At 37.4% G+C, this 20,009-nt stretch overlaps 1 protein-coding gene across 1 annotated transcript; it reads right to left on the bottom strand.

Annotated features, from left to right (window-relative positions):
* Nucleotides 1–18,713: 18,713 nt before the first annotated feature.
* LOC141504036 (olfactory receptor 2AJ1-like) lies at nucleotides 18,714–19,667 on the bottom strand. The gene has a single exon (XM_074208892.1). It carries the CDS (start codon nucleotides 19,665–19,667, stop codon nucleotides 18,714–18,716), a length of 954 nt encoding a protein of 317 aa, XP_074064993.1.
* Nucleotides 19,668–20,009: the final 342 nt, after the last annotated feature.

Raw genomic sequence — 20,009 nt, 5'->3', positions numbered from 1 at the left:
TGGGCATTTCTTGGCAAGATCACTGGAAGGATGTTTTACTCCAGCTCATTTTATTGCTATTGAACTTAAGTCAAAGAGTTATACATTATTTGCCAAGGGTCATGTAGCTAATAAGTGTCTAAGGCAACATCTGATTTTATGAAGATGAGTCTTCCTGATTTCTAGACTGGTGTTCTCTCCACTATGTCATTTAGATAACAAATACTTCTATTGTTACACAAAGCACTGTGATTGCAGTATAGGTTTTGAGCTCCTTACCAATCCAACCAGTAACCATTATAAAAATGACTTTCTTATGGGGATAAATGAGGAATTCCAAGTGCATTGGCAATTGTGTGATTGACAGCTGGTGTGAATGAAGGATTGCATAAATGAATGAATTATTTTTTTCTTTGAAAATACCTTTATTCCCAATAAGACCAAAGCTCTAATTAAAGAGCCAAATTAAGGACAGGGATAGAGAAGAAACTCAGTGTTTATCATCAATTTTCATTGGTGGTTTTTTATTTAAAAATCTTGTGCAAAAGTGTTTTTACTGGCAAGATTCAATAAGGACAGAAGTACAAGGATTTTCCTCAACCAGTTGGAGACACAGGATGTTCAAGACTATCCAGTTACTTGAACTACAATTTTGGGCATGTTCATCATAGCATTTGGTTAATAATGACCTTTAAAAGACAGAAACATTATTCAGGACTAATTGAAATTATGAACTTCAAATTGATATACTATCTATTAAATATTGAATTGGGTTCTGAGCATACAAAGAGAACCTGAAAAAGAACCTTCCCTGAAGTAATTTAGATTGTAAGAGAGAGAACAAACAGCCTGTGCCCATGTAGCAAAATGCAAGTAATATGTCATGTGATACAAAGAGCCTTTTGGAAGGGGAGCATGTGAACAATTTGATGGCCTCAATAAAAAGTCTCATATAGCACCAGAGCTATGGCTTGAAGAAGTTGAGGTTATCTCCCAGATAGCATTAAGGAGAACACGCATCGCAGGACAATCTGAAGATATGAAAAAGTTCATCTCAGAATTATGATCATAATATCTCATATGAATATTTGCTTTGATATATAAACTTTGTTTAGTCATTTTTTATTTGTGTTTGAATTGTTATGATCCCATTTTTGGGTTTTCCTGGCAAAGATGTTGGTAAGGTTGGTCATTGTCTTCTAAAAGTTATTTTCCTGATGAAGAAATTGAGGCAAACAGGGTACGGTGGTTTGACCACAGTCACAAATATAGCAAGTGTATATGACCAGAAGTGAACTCTGGAAAATGAATCTTCCTGACTTCAGTCCCAGTACTCTAGTCATTGTGTTATCTAGGTGCCCAATTGAAGCTTACAATCGACTCTTTATCTCATTAGCTATAGGAAACTTATTTTCAATGAAAATTTATGAGTAAAATCAGTTAAGAAAACCAGTAAGATTAAGGCCAAGGTATAATTTTCATATATGCAAACATAAACATCTATTTATCTAATTGTGCATTTACATCTACATTCTCACAAATATGTAAGACGCTCTTTTAGGTTATTTGATAAGTAGGGAGAACCTGGTCTGTTTGCCAGAACTAATTTCAGCAGGTGCTTTACTTTTCAATGTCACTCTTCTTGGAAAAAGTTACCAGAATCAGAAGGAGAATCACTTCCCCAGTTGCCAGAAAATAGGAACCTCAGGACAATCGTCCTGGGACTGCAAAGCAAAAGAAACCACTTCTTCCAACTGTTTTAGATATGGATGTTCTGAACTGTCAAACCCTTAAGAGACCTTAACAAGAATTGTTTAATGATAGTTCCTTTTGCAAAGTGTTTTGTTAATATTTTTGTGAGTCTTTCATGTGAAACATATCTTGTATCAGTAATTATTTTTAGTTAACTATTTATTTGCTCTCTCCACCAAGAAAAAAATGAAGCAAATTTCTTTTTGTATTCTCTACAGTGGGGTTTCACATTTCCTTATGTGAAAGTAATAATAATTTACCATAACTAAATTGTGATAGAATATTGATTCCCTTTAGAGAATGCTAGATTTCATATCAAGTCATCTTGTCTCATTAGCTAGTAATTAAATTCCTCATGTTAATTGCAAATTTAGGAGAACAATGCTTAGGATGGAAGGAGACTGTCCTCCTGCAAGAGAAAAGAGAATTCAGGAATTCATGATCATATTTATAGATCAGTTTCAGTTACAGATATTGTGCAAATTGCTATACAGGATACAGTACATTTTTGCATTTCACAAATAGTAAAAAGTTTGAGTTTTTGCTCAGTTTCTTTGTGATCATCATAGGATGGTCTCCATTACCTATAGGTTTTGTTTGGTAAATCGTAGAAAATGAAGCTTCACATATAATCTATTTTTTTCTGCTGTTTGTTTTAACCATATGCTTTTGAGGTTCTTATAATTTTGCTTCACAGGTTTTTTTGTGCTGTCATTTCGGTCTAGACATGTTTTGAAAGTAAATGCCACAAGAAGGGAGCCATAGGAAAAAAAAAGACAGATTTTGAACCTGACACAGTGTTCTTGTCTGAAGTTGAGGTTTCTTTACTTTTCTAACTTAACTCTAATGTTGGTTATCATTGTTTTTTTAATCATTGAAGTTTTTCTGGGAGATTACCTTTTAGTTTGGGGAATTCTTACAGTTGGTGAGAATTGTTTTGGTCTTAAGTTGTGAAGTGGGTGTTATGGACTTATTCCTAGGTCTAAATGAGGCATTTCTTTGCTGAAAAATTCTACTAGTTAGACCTCTGACACTTCTTTTTTCATATGGTATGAGAAATTTGTTTGGCATTCTTGTCATATGTCTAGTGAGTTTAATATATGTTTTGGGTTTAGTATCTTATTCTGTCTGTTGGTGTTTTGTTTTGTGCAGTTATTTCTGTTTAATTGTTTGCTGTATCTGTTCCATTTGCCCGAGTGTTTTGAGAGTGTCATTTTCTTTTGCATTTGCTCAATTGAGGATTTGAGAGAATCAATTTCTTTTTTGCATTTGACAAATTGAAGATCTGAGAGAGTTATTCTCATTTTGTATTTGTCCAATTGTATTTCCCAAGGATTTGTTTTCTTGTTGCATGATGTTAATTTTTTCTTGAGTTTCTTTTCCCAATTTTTCCAATTGATTTTTAAACTCCTTCCTGATTTCTTCAAGGAAGTCTTTCTGGGCTGGAGACCAATTCATATTCTCCTCAGCAGTGCTAGATCTCTCTGGATTAGAATCTGTCACTTCTAAGTATTTCTCCATGGGCCCCCATTTTCTCTGGCCTTTTTTCATCTTATGTTGGGGGTTGGGTGGAGCTGACTCTCACAAGTTTGCTTTTGAAGATTCTAAAGGCTTTGTTCTCTTAACTCAGTAGTTCCAGGGACCAGCCAGTAAGGGTTGGTAGTTGCTTTCTCTGTAGAGAGGTCCTCAGCAGCAGAGTCTGAGTTGATCTTGAACACTGGGCTGGGCCCTGGGGGAGGGAGTTAATCTCTCTCTGGGGACTGAACTGTGTTGCCTGAGGGGGTGGGGGGGCTGTTTATTGTTTATTCTGGGCAAAGGATTTAGCTGAAAGTGTTTAGCTCAGGTCCCTGGCCCAGCTGGTTGTTCTCCAGGCATGCTCTGAGACTCTGTGCTGGAACTCACCCTCCTGTAGCTCCTCTCCCCACTGCCAAAAACTCCGAAGCTAAAGTTGTACCTCACACCTGCCACTCACCAAAGAGGCTGGCCCTCTGGTTTCCCACAGCTGCACTCCTGGAGCTAATCCTCTGTTCTTATCTCCTGGTTCATCCATGGTCCCTTGAGACAGACCTTCTTGGTAGGTCTTCTCCTAGCTTCTCTTTCTGGGTTTTGTTGATAGAATTTCTGTTAAGAGGTTTCTCTCAGGTTATTTCTGAGGGGGAAAGAGAGAGAGCACCTATGCCAGCACCTGTCTTCTCTCTGCCATCTTCTTGTGTCTGTCTCTTCATGATCTCATTTGTGTTTTTGTAGCAGAGGAAATGTCAGTCAAGGAAACATGTTATAGTTCCCTTATGCCTCTTAAATGTGTTCCATGCAGATCACATTAAATAAACTCTTTCCACACCGGGCTCATGCTAACACTGGCTCCCACAGTCTAAACTATGGAAACTATTCGAGACCCACCTATACCCACCTACTCCCTTCCCATTGTTTGGAGCTATAGAAAACTAGTTGAAATTACCCAAAAGTAGGGGAGGCTAGGTGACACAGTGGATAGGGCACTGGCCCTGGAGTCAGGAGTAACTGAGTTAAAATCTTGTCTCACTTAATAATTACCTAGCTGTGTGGGCTTGGCAATTTACTTAACCCCATTGCTTTGCAAAAATCTTAAAAAAAAAAAAAGAAAAGAAAAAGTAATTACCCCAAAGTTCCCCATACCTCTATCCCATTCTTCAGGGTTATCTTACCAAAAATTCAAAGTTAATTTTCCTAAAAGGGGTATTGGGAGGTTCCCTTTGACCACTCACAATCTTGCAAAAACTTTAAAGAAAAAGAAATATCAAGATTGAACCAAGTTCCCAGAGTGAAGGCAGGGGCTTACATGAACTCTCCATCAAACTCCTCCAAATATCTTTTAAATAATATTTCAAATTCTAGAGCAACAGAACAAACAAAAAGACATTGAAATTATTTTTCAGTTCAATACAACTTAGTAGGTTTGTAGGACAGATCTGTTGTACCAGGGTGAGAGAGAAGCACAATGCAGTACTGGCCAGATCAGTGTATACCTACCCCTTAGCAATCCAGGAGATGACCTCTTTGAAACTGAACCAACAGCAATAGTGGTGGTTTTAAGATTTCACAACCAGTTACACCAAAGATAATTTAGAAAGTCAACAGGAAAGGTCTGTCACACCAGGATGAGAGAGGATTCCAGTCCAACAGAGACCATGTCAGCACAACCCAGAATCCAGCACAGCAGGAACAGGCTTAAGATGCTACCAAATCACCATTTAACTGCTCATTAACAACAGTTAATTGATAAGATTCATATGAGTTAGCAGTGTCTTTTTCCCATCCAGAAATACAAACTGTTCAGTGTCAGTAAGTTCCTCATAATTGGCCCTTCTTGTCCACTTTCTCTATGCTTCACCTGAGTCCTGTACTTTAAGATTAAACTTTCTATTCAACTCTGGTCATTTCAACTAGAAAGACTGAAAGTACCCTGTTTCATTGGAAGTCCATATTGTACCCTGAAAGAGCATGTTCAGTTTTGCTGGGTAGTTGACTCTCAGTCGTAAACCAAGCTCTTTTTCTTTCCAGAATACAATATTCCAAGCCTTATAAGCCCTTTATGTAGATGCTACTAAATCCTGTGTAATCCTGACTATAGACTTGCAGTAGTTGAATTGTTTGTTTCTTGCAGCTTGTAGTATTTTCTCTTTGATGTTGGAGGATTGGAATTTGGTTTAATATTACTGGAAGTTTTTCTTATGGGATCCCTTTCAGGAGATGATCAGAGAATTCCCTAAATTTCTATTTTAACTACTGCTTTTAGAATCTCGGGGCAATTTAGGAGCATTATATCTTGAAAAATAAAGCCTAGGCTCTTTTTCTAGTCATGACTTTCAGGTAGATCTATAATTTTTAAATTATCTCTCCTGAATTTGGTTTCTAGGTCAGTCATTTTTTCCAAAGAGATTTTTCTAATGAGATTTTCGAAATCACATTTGATTCTAATTTTTTATCCTTTTGACATTCTTTCATTTTTCTTGATTTCTCACAATGTTATTAGCTCCCTCTACCTCTATTCTATTTTTGAAGGAGTTATTTTTTTCAGAAAGTTATTTTTCTTTTAGGTTTTTTTTAGGATTCTTTTTAGCAAGGCAATGGGGTTAAGTGGCTTGCCCAAGGCCACACAGCTATGTAATTATTAAGTGTCTGAGGCCGGATTTGAACTCAGGTACTCCTGAGTCCAGGGCCAGTACTCTATCCACTGCGCCACCTAGCTGCCCCCAAAGAGTCAATTTTAATCTACTTTTCCATTCTGCTTTTTAAGACATTCTTCTCCTCATTTGCCTTTTGAGTTACTTTTTCCATTTGACCTAAACTGGTTTTTAACATGCTATTTTCTTCAATTTTTTTATCATTCTTTCATCAAACTACTGACTTTATTTTCATGATTTACCTGCTCTCATTTCTCTTCGCAATTTTTCCTCTACTTCCTTTACATGATTCTCAAAGTCTTTTCTGAGTTTGTCCATAGTTTGAGACCATTTTCTATTTCTCTTGGAGGCTTGGGATACAAAGCTTTGACTTTGTCATCTTCTAACTGTGTATCTTGATCCTCCATGGGATCAAAGTAATTCTCTTATAGTGAAGTACTTCTTTTTCTGTTGTTTTCTTATTTCCTCAACCTATGACTGATTTGCCATGTTTCCTAGGTTTGATGGGGTTTTCCAGACCCCCAACAGTGAACAAAATACCTCCAAGGTCTTATGCGAGGGTCCAACTACTTTCTTGCCTGTGCTCTGGACTGTGCCTGACCAAAGGTGCTCCCCACTGCCCTGGAACTGTGAGGAGGGTACCTGCTCAGCTATGGTAGTATGGGGACCCAGACTGCAACCTGGATCTACGAGTCCTGGCCCATCTGTGTGCTGTGTGCTCTGAAAGGCTGTGTGGATCTGCAGAACTGCTCTGAGGCTGTCACTGGCTGGATCTCTGCCCTCACTCTTGTGCCACAGAGTTCTCTGACCTCCCCCCTTCCAGTTGTCTTTGGTGATCCTTGGTCCAAGAAACCACCTTCTCTTCTTTGGACCCAGTTGTCCCCCAGGGACCCAAATGCCTTCCTGGAAGGCTGGGCTAATTTGGACCCTCACTGTGCTGTGACCTGGCCACATAGCAGCTCTTTCCAAACCCCAGTTCTGGTGAAACACTTTTCCTGCTGATCTTCTAAGTTGTCTTGAACTGGGAAATTGTATCACTCAGTCTTTCCGTAGGCTCTGCCTTCCTAAATTTTGACTAGAATTTGGAGTTTGGAGTTTCCTGAAATTCTTGCCCTCATGATGCCATCTTTGCTCTCCCCCTCATTAATAACTTTTAAAGTTTTAAAGTAAACAGTTTCATTATTGGGAACCATACAATAAAAGCACAGTAGATTCTCAAGTTCTTCACTTCTTCCTTGGTCTCAAATCACTGCTATGTATCAATGTTGACAAAAATATACTCTCCAACCTATCATCTTTCTTGAGGTTCAGAAATAATTGTTGACTTATCTGATGGATTTAGCTCAAGACTTTATTTTATTGTTCAAATTAAAAATAAAAAAAAGTCATTACTATTTCTTGTAACCCAGCTCTTCATCAATTTTAATCTTATTCCTGCTGCTATTTCAAGAATCTACTTATAATTTCTTGGAACATTGCTCCTTTCACATCATATAATACCTGGATCCTTCTTTTGACTGACCATGAGCAATAGAAACAACTATTGTAGGTAATTACTCCCTATAAATTCTTTTTTTCAATTTATTTTTTTATTCTCATATTGTACAAATATTTTTTTTACATTAATAAAATATTCTTGTTTACAAGTAAACAAAATACCCCTCCTCCCCCATGAATATAGATAGACTTGCTTGGGCATAAAAAGTAAAGGGGAGAAGAAAAAAATTAAAATAAAAAAAATAATAGTAATAATTGTAGGTATGGCCAGGTGGCACAATGGATGAAGCACCAGCCCTGGAGCTACGAGCACCCGAGTCCATATCCAGCCTCGTAAACCCAACAATCACCCAGCCTTGTGACATGCAAGCCACCCAATCCCCACTGTCCTTCAAAAACCAAAAAAATAAATAAATAAATAAATAAATAAAATAAAATAGTAATAATAGTAGGGGTGGCTGGGTGGCAGACAGAGCATTGGTCCTTGAGCCTGGAGCACCTGGGTCCAAATCCGGCCCCAGACACCCAAAGATCACCCTGCTATGTGGCTCCAGGCAGGCCATCCAGCCCCACTTGCCCTGCACCCTCCCCCAAATAATAATAACAAAAAATGTGCTTGAGTCTTTGTTCCAACACCAACAACTCTGTCATGGGTGGATCGCATTCTTTATGGTAAGTCCATCACAAAAGTTACTTCCATATTTTTCCACCATTGCCATTGCTGATCGCAACTCCCTCCTTTCTTATTTCTCCACTACCATATACTATATTTTCTCTCTCCTTTCACTCTGACTCTGCTGTAGGGTCATTGACTGGCTCAGCATACAGATCCCCAACTCTGGGGCCAAGAATCCCTGAGCCCCCATACCACCCCTTAAGCCCAGCATCCACCTGGCCCCATGGTCCCAGACAGGCCATCCAATCCCAGCCCGTTGCAAGAAGAAAGAAAGAAAATGTGTTATATCTGACCAGTCTCCCCCCATGGTCTATCCTCTCCTCCTTTATTCACATCATCACACCTTCCCCCTGCTCCCCCCTCCTTCTTACTCCAGATGTCTATACCCCATTGAGTACATATGCTGTTTCCTCTCCTAGCCATCTCTGATGAGAGCAAAGGTTACCTCATTCCCCCTTGCCTCCCCCCTTCCATATCATTGAAATAGCTCATTGTAATAAAAAAAAAATCTTATATGAAATATCTTGGACTACTCCCCCTCTCCTTTTACTTTCTCCCATTCCATTTCCCTTTTTTTCTATTGACTCCATTTTTACACCATATTTTATCTGCGAATTCAGCTTTCTCCTGTGCTTCAACTATAAAAGCTCTCTCTACCTGCTCTATCAACTGAGAAGGTTCATATGAGTATTAGTGTCATTTTTCTATGCAGGAATACATGCAGTTCATCCTCATTAAGTCCCTCATATTTCCCCCCTCTCCTCCAATCGCCATGCTTCACCTGAGTCCTGTATCTGAAGATCAAACCTTCTATTCAGCTCTGGCCATTCCAAAAGGAACATTTGAAATTTCCCTGGTTCACTGAAAGTTCTTCTTTTTCCCCTGGAAGAGGACATTCAGCCTTGCTGGGTAGTTCATTCTTGGCTGCATTCTAAGCTCTTTTTCCTTCCGGTATATGATATTCCAAGCCCTACGAGCTTTCATTGTAGTTGCTGCTAAGTCCTGTGTGATCCTGACTGCACCTCCATGATATTTGAACTGTGTCCTTCTGGCTGCTTGTAATATTTTCTCTTTGACTTGGGAGTTCTGGAACTTGGCTATAATATTCCTAAGGATTGGTTTTTTGGGATCTCTTTCTTGGGGGGATCAGTGGATTCTCTCCATTTCCATTTTGCCCTCTGCTTCTAGAATATCAGGGCAATTTTCCTGTAGTAATTCTTTGAAAATGATGTCAAGGCTCTTTTCCTGATCATGACTTTCATGTATTCCAATAATTTTTAAATTATCTTTCCTAAGTCTGTTTTCCATATCAGTTGTTTTTTCAATGAGATATTTCACATTTTCTTCTAATTTTTCATTTTTTTGGTTTTGAAGTATTGATTCCTGATTTCTGGTAAATTCATCAATCTCCCTGAATTCTATTCTTTGTCTGAAGGATTTGTTCTCCTCAGAGAGTTTTCTTATCTCTTTTTCCATCTGGCCAATTTTGCTTTTTAAAGCATTCTTCTCCTCAATAACTTTTTGAACGGTTTTATCCATTTGACCTAAGCTGGTTTTTAGCATGCTATTTTCTTCAGCATTTTTTTGGATTTCCTTGACTAAGCTGCTGACTTCATTTTCATGTTTTTCCTGCATCTCTCTCCTTTCTTTTCCCAATTTTTCTTCCAACTCCCTCATTTGATTTTCAAAGTCTTTTTTGAGCTCTGTCATAGCCTGAGCCCAATTTCTGTTTTTCTTGGAGTCTTCAGATGCAGGAGCTTGTGCTTCCTCATCTTCAGACTGAGTATTTTGATCCTTCTTAAGCTCATTTGCAAAATATTTCTCAATAGTCTTCCTTTTGTTTCTCTGCTTGCTCATTTTCCCAACCTGGGCCTGGTTTGGGGGTGCTTCTTGAGCTTTTGGGGCACTCCCACAAGGGTCTCAGTGTGTGAGGCTCTGTCCTCCCTCCTGGTCTGTGAATGACCATAAGCACCTCCCTCTGTTGTGGGGCTGAGGTGGGGGGGGGCTGCTGTTCTATGGGGGGCCCTAGACTGGGATAAGGATCTGAATGTGGTCAGAGCCCCAGAGTCCTGTTCCAGGGGCAGAGGACTGAGCTCGAAGTTTCTCTTCACTCCCCATCCTCAGCTCAATGGGCTCATGCCCTGGAGGCTCCTGCTTACAGGTTCAGGCCCTGCCTGCTTCTGTTTCTGGGTCTGGGCTGCAGAAAGACCAAGCTGCTCCCTGTGTGCCCTGAGGGCTGGGCTCCATGTGCTCATGCTCACTCTGGCAGAGGTCCCCCACTGTTCCCCCACTTTGTGCTCAGTGCTCCCCGGGGTGCAGCTCAGAAGACTCCCCCAGTGCTGTGAGCTGAGACTCCCAGCGCCCTGCGGCTGCCTCCGGGAGGCTGAAGTTCTTTGGGTCTGGTGCGCCACCCCTCTAGCAGGCCGCCCTTCCAACCCTGGGAGCAGAGCCTTTCTGCTCTTTTCCAGGTTATCTGGAGTAGGAGAACTGCCTCACTGGGTCCCTTTGTGGGGGGGTCTGTCTTTCAAAAGTTTAGTTAGAGTCCTTAGCTGATGAGTTTTTATCAGAGAGCTCCTAAGACTGGATCCCTTCTTGTCCTCATCTTGGCTCCGCCCCCACTCCCTATGAATTCTAAAACAGATTGATATTCTCTGATTGCGTTTAATTCTTTATTTTCTTGTTACAGTTCTCTGATTAGCCTGTTTTTCTCACTGAATTCCCATAAATATCCTAGGTTATGACTGATGCCTTGAAACCTCATTACATTCATGAAGACTTCTTGCTAATATTTCCTTGAACTCACTTTGTTGAAAACTTATTTGTGTAATGGGAAATTGTGTTGCATTTTCATTGTGATCATTCAAGTGTTTAACATTACTAACATATTTTCCAACTTTTCAATTCATAGTAACTGCTCTTGACCCTGTCTTCATCTGATGATGGATAGACCCAGCTTGCAGTGTCCCTTCTACCTCGGTAGGGATGACTTTACTGCTCCCTAAGGAGACTACATGTCAGGTTTAGGTTTGTTCAGCATGTAAAGACAGAAATTGGCAGGGGCAACAGGAAGAGGAGGCTCTGAATCCATACATATCAGAAATCTATGGTATCACTCAAGTACAAAAATGATTTTTAAATTATTAAAATGATTAAAAAGAGAAAAAGTTAAAAAAAAGAAAACCAAATCAAGGTACCTTAAAAAGTCTGACATCAAATTTTCCATATGAAACAAGTTGTTATATATATACATATATATATATGTATATATATACATACATATATATATATATATATATATATATATATATATATATATATATATATGTAGTGCATTCAACATCAAAATATAGATGTTGTTTAGCTCTGACTTACTCTACCTGACATTTTGCATTCCCCATGGGATTTTTTTTTTGGCAAAGATACAAGAGTGGCTAGCCATTTCATTTTTCAGTTTGTCCCCATTTTACAGGTGAGAAACTATGCCAAATAGTGATTAAATGACTTGCCAAAAGTTGTGTAGCTAGTAAGTATCTGAAGTTGTTTTTGAATTCAAATTGTTATCTATTGGTAAGGTCAGGGACTGAAGAATTTCTCCCTTGTTCAACTGTAAAGGTTTTGCTCTGGAAATGATATTTCTTGGATACCTTCATGCCCACAACTATAGTTTCAAATCCATTTTTCCTGAGAGAATTCCACTCCAATGACAAAATTAGCCATGGTCATCACCATACCTGTGGCTTGGCATCCATTAAGTGTTGACAGTTGGATTAAATTTTGGTAAACCTCAGTGTACTGATATGTTTGCCTGAGGTCTTCTAAGATGTGCAAAATTTGTATAGGCTTCAGCATAAGGTGTCCACCCAACTTTCTAGGATTCTTCCTCTCATTTATGTGACGTCACAAGCTATCAATGGAAGCCACAACCTGATGATGAAATTTGTCCTTCATTATTAAAGACTGTGATATCAGATAGAAGATTACATTACAAGCATGAATTTAATCTGTATGAGGGAATAATGTGAAAAATCACCAGGCACACTTTCTCCTCCAGAGCTATCTGGATAAAGTGGTCAAATATGAATCAAGATGACAGGAGATGACCCTGGATGAGTGGCGGCAAAGCTGTGTGACTTGCCCAAGATTACATAGCTGGTAACTGTCATTTGATAGTGAAAATAATCCATTGTTAATATATTTGCAAATCTTCTAGCTTTTGCATCTGTCAGATGCCTTTCTATTGTTTCCCTCAAAAATACTTTTAGGAAAAAGTTTCCTTTGGTGAATTTCATGTAAAATTATTTTTTTTCTTAAGATCTTACTAATCATAAATATACACCAATATTTCACTATAAAGATTTTAAAGAATTTGTGAACTTATATACCATTCATTAACAAATTACACATAATATACATGTAAATTATAAATTGAATAGATATCCAGGTACATATACATCTATAACTAAAACATGTAAATTGTATATTACACTTCTCTATGATCTATATGTTGTATAGCTGGTGTGAGGGATGACCAAATTCTTTACGGGGTTTCTTATCTACCTTTGCTATTCTCCTGTTACCCAATTCTGATCTTTGATTCCAAAATTCTGCAGCATGTTCAGTGACCACAGTCTAGAAAAATGTTCTTGAAATGTGGATTGTCTTAGTTTTAGAGTAATTTACAGTTCTCAGGAATGAAGGTAAGTTTGGGGATTTCTATTTCAAACATTTGAAGATACCTCCTGATAGAATGGGTGATGAGATTAGTTGTTGGTTATTGTCCTATGTTCTCAAAAGATGTCAAAATGATATCATTATGTTGGAGTCAATATTCAGTGAATTGGATTGTCACTAATCAGACAAGTACAGGAACGGAAATTTCTACCACAAGACTAGTATAAATAGTTCATATAAGTATGTGAGATATACCATGTATTACAATCAATTCCAAAATATTTTTGAGACCATAAGAGTGTAAGTGAACACACATTGCATGGACCAGTGATGATTTCAATCATCTTTGTAAAAGTTTTTGCTTATAATTTCTCATTTTTTACTGCTGAGTGGGTTTTCTTTTATTCCAGTAAATAGACCAGACTTGGTTGATGCAATTTAAGGCATTTTTCTGTATCTTCTTTCTCTCATCATTCAATGAGCAATGTGTTCTTTTAAGAAGCCTACTGAGATATCCAGGACTCTGCCTTCAGCCCAGTCTGTGTGACCTGGGCCACCTATTGTCTCTGATATCTTAATGTATGTAGAAAATAGGAGGAGAGATGCAAAAAAATGATGATAGTCTATGTCACAATTTGGTTATAATGATTTTTCTTTGCCTTTATGTGTTCTGTCCCAAATGAATACTAGTCTTCACTGAATATATCCTAGAACCCAATCTTGTCAACAAGCTTATATACTTACCAAAAGAATGGATGACTGGCTTAAGTAGATGTGTATGCCATTTGTAGCAGAATGCAATGTCACCATCACTAATCCCTATGCTCCCATCAAGATGAACCCAGATGAGATCCAAGAAAAAATGTATGAAGACCTGGAGACCCTTATCATCATTATACCAACAGAGGAAAAACATAATTCTGGAGGCTAAGATTATTTACATGAAAGGGAGCTCTTGGAAGGAATGGAATTGGAAACAACATCAGCAAAGATATCTTACTTCTGAATATATGTTGTTTGATAACCTTTTTCTCATCATGAATACTATCTTCCAGTTAACTAAATGCAACAAAACTTCCTTAACTCATAGCAAATATTGGCATCCAATACACTGCTAAATTGCAAGGAGAATAGATAATATGAGAATGACACGGAAAATGTATGGTACAGACTGCTGAACTGATCCCAGATAAACCTTTACTAGCTAAATATTCATATTCAAAGGAAATGGCAATCCCAAGACAAAATGACATATTGAAAAATTAAAATTATTTGCTATTTTAGCAGTTTTCTGTTAAATTGGTGGGAAAGTTGAGCTGATAAATAGCTGGCAACAGTGGAGCAGAAAAGTTTTCAGAGATCTGGTGTATGTTACCACATTTACTCATCTGTGGCAGTCTACTTGCATACATCCTGTTTTGTTGAAAATAATGGGGAAATAAAGGAGCTCCTAAAAAACAAGAACACCACAGGGTTTACCAGCAAGATACTTCATGCATTTCAGGAAGGTTTCATTTAATTCCAAGAAACAAAAAGCACAAATGAAGAGTGAAAGGCATGATTCTTAACTAAGATGAAATTCAGTTTCATGGGAAAAGTAACACTCCAAAGATACCTTATTGGTTATTTATGAGTCAAAGAGAAATGGTGCAACTCAGCCATTCAGTACTGATGGAGCTATATAGATTAATGATAGGGACATGATCCTAGAGAAATACACACTTCCATGATGTTCATAACAGATGATCATCAATCAATGCAGAGGTTCCTGACTCTTTACCTCAAGGTGAAGTCAATCCATCCCTAGCTGAAATTCCCCAAAAGAAGTTTTGAATGCCATTAGACTCTTGTGATGTCTCAATCATCTTTGCTGACTTTTTCCCAGTTGGGATTTCCAAGGGGGAGGGTCTATTGCTCATCCAAAATCTGACTGAAATTTCCCAGATTACATAATATGAGATACTTATGCTACAGGAGGTTATGAGTATCTCCCTTCTCCAATTCTATAAAGACAAACAGAATAGATTGACCTATAACAATCACAGGGGAATTTCTCTTTTAGTCATTGCTAATAAGATTCTTACCAGAGTCCTACATAACAGACTAATCTTTCATCTGGGAAACTGTCATCTAGCTGAGAGACACTGTGCCTTCACCAAAGGGCAAGGAACAGTTGATATGGTGTTTGCTTCCTGAGAACTCCAGGAAAAATGCAAGGAACAGAAAAGAGGCAAATCTGAATTGGGCTTTTGATACTGTCATTTATGAGGAATTCATGGAAAAATATGTCAAAATTTTGTTACCCAAAGAAATACATGAATGATACAACATTCAGTTCCATAATGACAAGCTGTATTGTGTTCTGGACAATGGTGTAAGACCCTAATTTTGGAATGTCATTTTGATCTTCTTCAGTGATGAAGGAAAAGAATCTATATGTCAGCAAAATTTATTTATTTTCTTGCTGAGTGACTCTAGCATGCCAATATAATATATCTCAATGAAATATATTCCATTGTTCAAGGAAATTATATGACCATAAATTTGTATAACAAAATTATATTTCTCTTCTCTTACTCATAAAATTGCTAATAAAAAGGAATCATTGATCTCCATTTTCCCAGTGTTTTGTAGCCTGGTTTCCATTTGAATGTCTCTGCTGAACTATTCCTTGCATAATAATTGATCACATCATTTGGAAATTAATGCAGTGGTCTTTTCTCAGTTACTTTCCTCTCGATCTTAGATGAGTGTTATTAGATCAATTTAAGTAGAGTTATGCATTATAAATGAGCTTTTCTTGGAGTCTAAGCTCAAAAGGCAGAGGAGATAAAGTATGATCAAAGTGGAAAAAGCATGCAAGGTTTTTTTTTTGTTTGTCTTTGCTTTTCAATGGGTGTAATGATGCCCTGTCCACCAGGGGATAATAACATTTGATGCCCAACATGGGGCTATTTTTTATTCCCTGATGGAGTACAATCCATGCATATCTTTTGCAAGGGTCTTTAAGGTTAACAGATAGAATAGAGAAGGCAAAATATTTTATATCCTATGGATGCAATTTTATGCTATAAAAGCAGTCTTTTAAATCAATATTCCACAAGGGCAATTTTCTCAGGATTCCTACTAGAAAAGGCAGTCCTGGTTGTAATGCACCCATATCTTCCATAGCAATGTTTATTTGTGTTAAATCCATAAGCATTCTCCATTTGCCTGATTTATTTTTTTATAACAAAAATAGGATGGTTATAGGGATTATTACTCTCTGCTAAATGTCCCATTTGATATTATTACTCAATAATATCTAAAAGGGTAGTAATATTTCCTGTGATAAGGACCATTGATTAACCCACATGTGGCCGAGACTTTTACAAATAATTTTATCTTCATAGAATTCTTGCTGCCCATCAGCAATGACCTTTATTAAAAATTTGTTTGGATAGTCACCTTCATATCCTGTCCCTAGAGAGCAATGAATAGGGTGTCTAAACAATAAAGTTGAAGAGTCCTTCCTTTATCTTCTTTTTTCCAAGTCAGTTTATATTTACATTTAAAGGGCCATTTTATTTCTCCAACCCCTTGCATAGTGTTATCTATTTCTTCTAATTCCCTTTCATGGGCCCACTGTTGTTTATTTATCACTGATTTATCAACTCCTGTGTCTTGGAGACTTTGAATATTATACCCTTCTACTTCCACAATCAAATCATAAGAGGTCTATCTTCCATATGAATTTCTTGAGTCTAAAAGATATTTTCTTAGTTTTTATCCACTAAATGTATCATTCTAATTATTCTATCTCCAGGCATAAAACAGAATGGTGGTGAACCTGTATTAAAAACCTTTACTTTATATATTCTCTTTGTAGTTCCATGTATTACAGGCTCTATCATAAGTTCTGTGAACTGAGCTTCTAATGTAACTGTTATTACATTATTTTTTATTCCTGGTTCTGCTCTTATTGCCTTAAAATCAATTTCCTTCCAATCCTCAGGAAGCATAATTTCCTGCTTATTTACTTTCATGGGTGTAGTAAGGTCTTTTTGGCTTCATGAGTTTAAGTTTCCAGTAAAATCTACACTCTTAATACCTTTCTGTTTATCTGTGTTCCCTGACGAATTAAACTGCCAGAGCAGGACATGAATTCCCTTTCATTTGTACTGCTCCTGTTATTTGTTTCGATCCCAAAACCTGGCCCTGCCAGGAGTTTCCCTGATTCTGATTATAGCTACATTCATGAGTCCATTGATACCCTCTTTCACATTTTGATCCGAATTGGCCTCTTAACACCCCAACTTGCTTGAGCAGCCTCGACAAATGGGGGAGACATAAACATGTTTATAAATAGTAGGTAATGAGTAAATAGAAAGGGAAATATTTAAAATTGGTGATAGACTAAGAATAACATAGGGGAAAAAAGCTATTGAAGAAAGCTTGAAAGAATGGTGTCTGAACAGGTTAAGGGATTATAGCATCTCAGTAAAGATTAATCCTACTTAGTCATGTGAGATGGAATGAAAGATGAGGTAAGTGGAAATGTATAGGAATGATGTGAGTTGTGGAAAAAGAGAGAAAAAAACTTCTTTTCTATTTTTTTCTGTAAAACTTAAAATAAAGATCTCAGCTAAGGGTGGGGGGAGAGATAAGCAACAGGATGAATGAAAAACTTTAAAAGAGCAATTGTGGGGAATATGATAGTGACTTGATAAACCAGATAGAGTATAGGATATCCCAGTAGAGTAAGTGCCCAGTTGAGATGGTGAATCTTCAATGTGTATTTGCTCTTTTCAGAATGATTGCGTGATTTTCTTCAATTTTGTTCAACTTAATTTATATTTTAGTGAAAGTAGTATGTGATAACAATTATTCAAGGCTTAATATAAATAGTGAAATGGTAAGTGGCAGGAGAACTCAAGAGAAGAGTATAGTTGCTACTGTGAACAACAGACATGATAATTACAAAGAATAAATATTGAAAAGGTAGACATTACAGGTTCCCCAGGACTTCATAGTCTTTTAGATAAATAGCTATATAGAAGGTAGTAGAGGAATATAATTTGTATTACAGGGAAAAATGAGAAGCACAATTCAGATAGCTTGAAAGATAAATTTATAAAATCAAGATACACATATACATTTAAACATCCATTTATATCTATGTTAATGTATGTATTTATACAAATTCTTTTTAGCATTTGAAATATTGATATTGTAGTATAAATGTAAAAAATCTTAGCATCAAAAGCTATAGAAAGGGTACATTCTATATAAGTAGAGAGATGAATTCACGTGTCAATCAATAATCCATAATCCTAGCTAATTGTATGCAGTGGTTCAAAAGGAAAACCCAAGTTCATCTGCAATCAACCATCACAAGGTTTATTTCTATATAGTGCTTATAACCCATATAAAATAGGAGAGAACTAACTTATTTCTTCAAAGGAGAACAGCAGTGTGTGTGTGTGTGTGTGTGTGTGTGTGTGTGTGTGTGTGTGTGTGTGTATGTGGCGGGAGGTTTGTATGAGGGAAGTTTGCTGAGCCTGGAGTAGCTTTATTCTAGATAATTGGCCAGTGTGGAATACACTGATGCTGTTAACTGTTGAATGAGGCTCCCAATAACAATGCAGTTTGAAAGCATCTTTGATGCAGCCATGAATTATTCCAGGGATCACAGATTATTTAAATTTTACATTAACATCAGGCTGTTAGCTTCTACGAGTGAGATTGTTATCTACTGTACAAAATGAAATATGAATCATAACATCATTCTACATGCAAATTGTACCAGAATTCATTCATGAAATAAATTGGACAAATAATTAGATTTTCCTGGGAGAAATCTATGGTGAGTTAGTTTAGTTGATTTTGCCATATATTTAAAGATAATTTAATTCAGCATCCAATATGCATGAATGATACTTTGAATATTTTCCACCTATTTCTAACAAATCATCCATGGGCATTCGGTCTAGTTTTTAAAACTTTTCATTTCTGTGACTAAAGGTTTTACCAAAAACATTCTTCAGGGCACATAATACATCTTTATTTCTCAGACTGTAGATTAGAGGGTTGAGCAAGGGAGCAAGAATAGTATATAAGATGGCTATGATTTTGTCCTGACTCGGAGTATGATAGGACTTTGGCCTCATGTATGTAAAGATGCATGAACCATAGTACATAGCAACCACAGCCAGGTGGGAGGAACAAGTAGAGAAGGCTTTTTTCTGGGCCTCTTTAGATTTCATATGTAGCACAATACGGAGAATCTGACCATATGAGAACATGATGATGGAAAAGGGAATTAGGAAGAAGAATCCAGCACACACATAGACTATTTCTTCATATTGTGAAGTATCAACACAAGAGAGTCTCAACATGGCTGGGATTTCACAGAAAAAGTGCTCAATGATCCTTCTGCCACAAAATGGGAGAAGCAGAACATAAGTTGTATGAATTGTAGAGTTGATGATTCCCCCAATCCAGCACCCAGTAGCCAGAATGACACTGATTCGATGGTTCATGAGTATGGGGTAACGTAGGGGATGGCAGATGGCTACATAGCGATCATAGGACATGGCTGTGATAATAAGGCACTCAGTACCCACGAAGTTCACATAGAGGAAAAGCTGGAACCCACAACCTGCAAAGGTGATTAATTTATTGCCAGATATGTAGTTAAAGGCCATCATGGGAACAATATTGGAAATGGTCAAGATATCTGTGAAGGAGAGATGCTTGAGAAGGACGTACATTGGAGTGTGGAGCTGGGTGTCCAGGTGGATAAGAAGAATCAAGACTGTGTTTCCCATTATTGCCACCATAAATATGATGAGAATAAGTAATAAGAATAGCAATCCATAGTGGTTTGGATCCAATAATCCCAATAGGATGAAATCACTTGGAAATGTCTGATTCATTTCCCCCCTCATCAGATTCATTTCCCTTTTCACCTGTAGTCCAGAAGACAAATTTTCAAAAGGAAGATGAAATAAACTCAAAATCCAGGACAAAGTCTACTGCTATAAATCAATGACTGTTTAAAGAAGTTATATCATTGCTTTAGGTTAATAAATTGCAATTCAATAAAATCAATTAAATTATTTGCTTGAATTGAGGACTTGGGGTGATCACTTCTTTGGAGGAATTATTGAAAAAAGTCAAAGTGATTCATCTGGGTAGTTCTCCATTCCTGTTCCTTTTCTATTTGATTAGTTAGCTTCCTAGGCAATCAGGAATCTAATTCAACCTCTCAATGTCTAGTCTTTCCTCCT

The sequence above is a fragment of the Macrotis lagotis genome, unplaced genomic scaffold, assembly GCF_037893015.1.
Source record: "Macrotis lagotis isolate mMagLag1 unplaced genomic scaffold, bilby.v1.9.chrom.fasta BILBYCTG039, whole genome shotgun sequence".
NCBI lineage: Eukaryota > Metazoa > Chordata > Mammalia > Peramelemorphia > Peramelidae > Macrotis > Macrotis lagotis.
The sequence above is the reverse complement of the archived record's forward strand: the minus strand, read 5'-3'. Positions and strand labels throughout refer to the sequence as shown.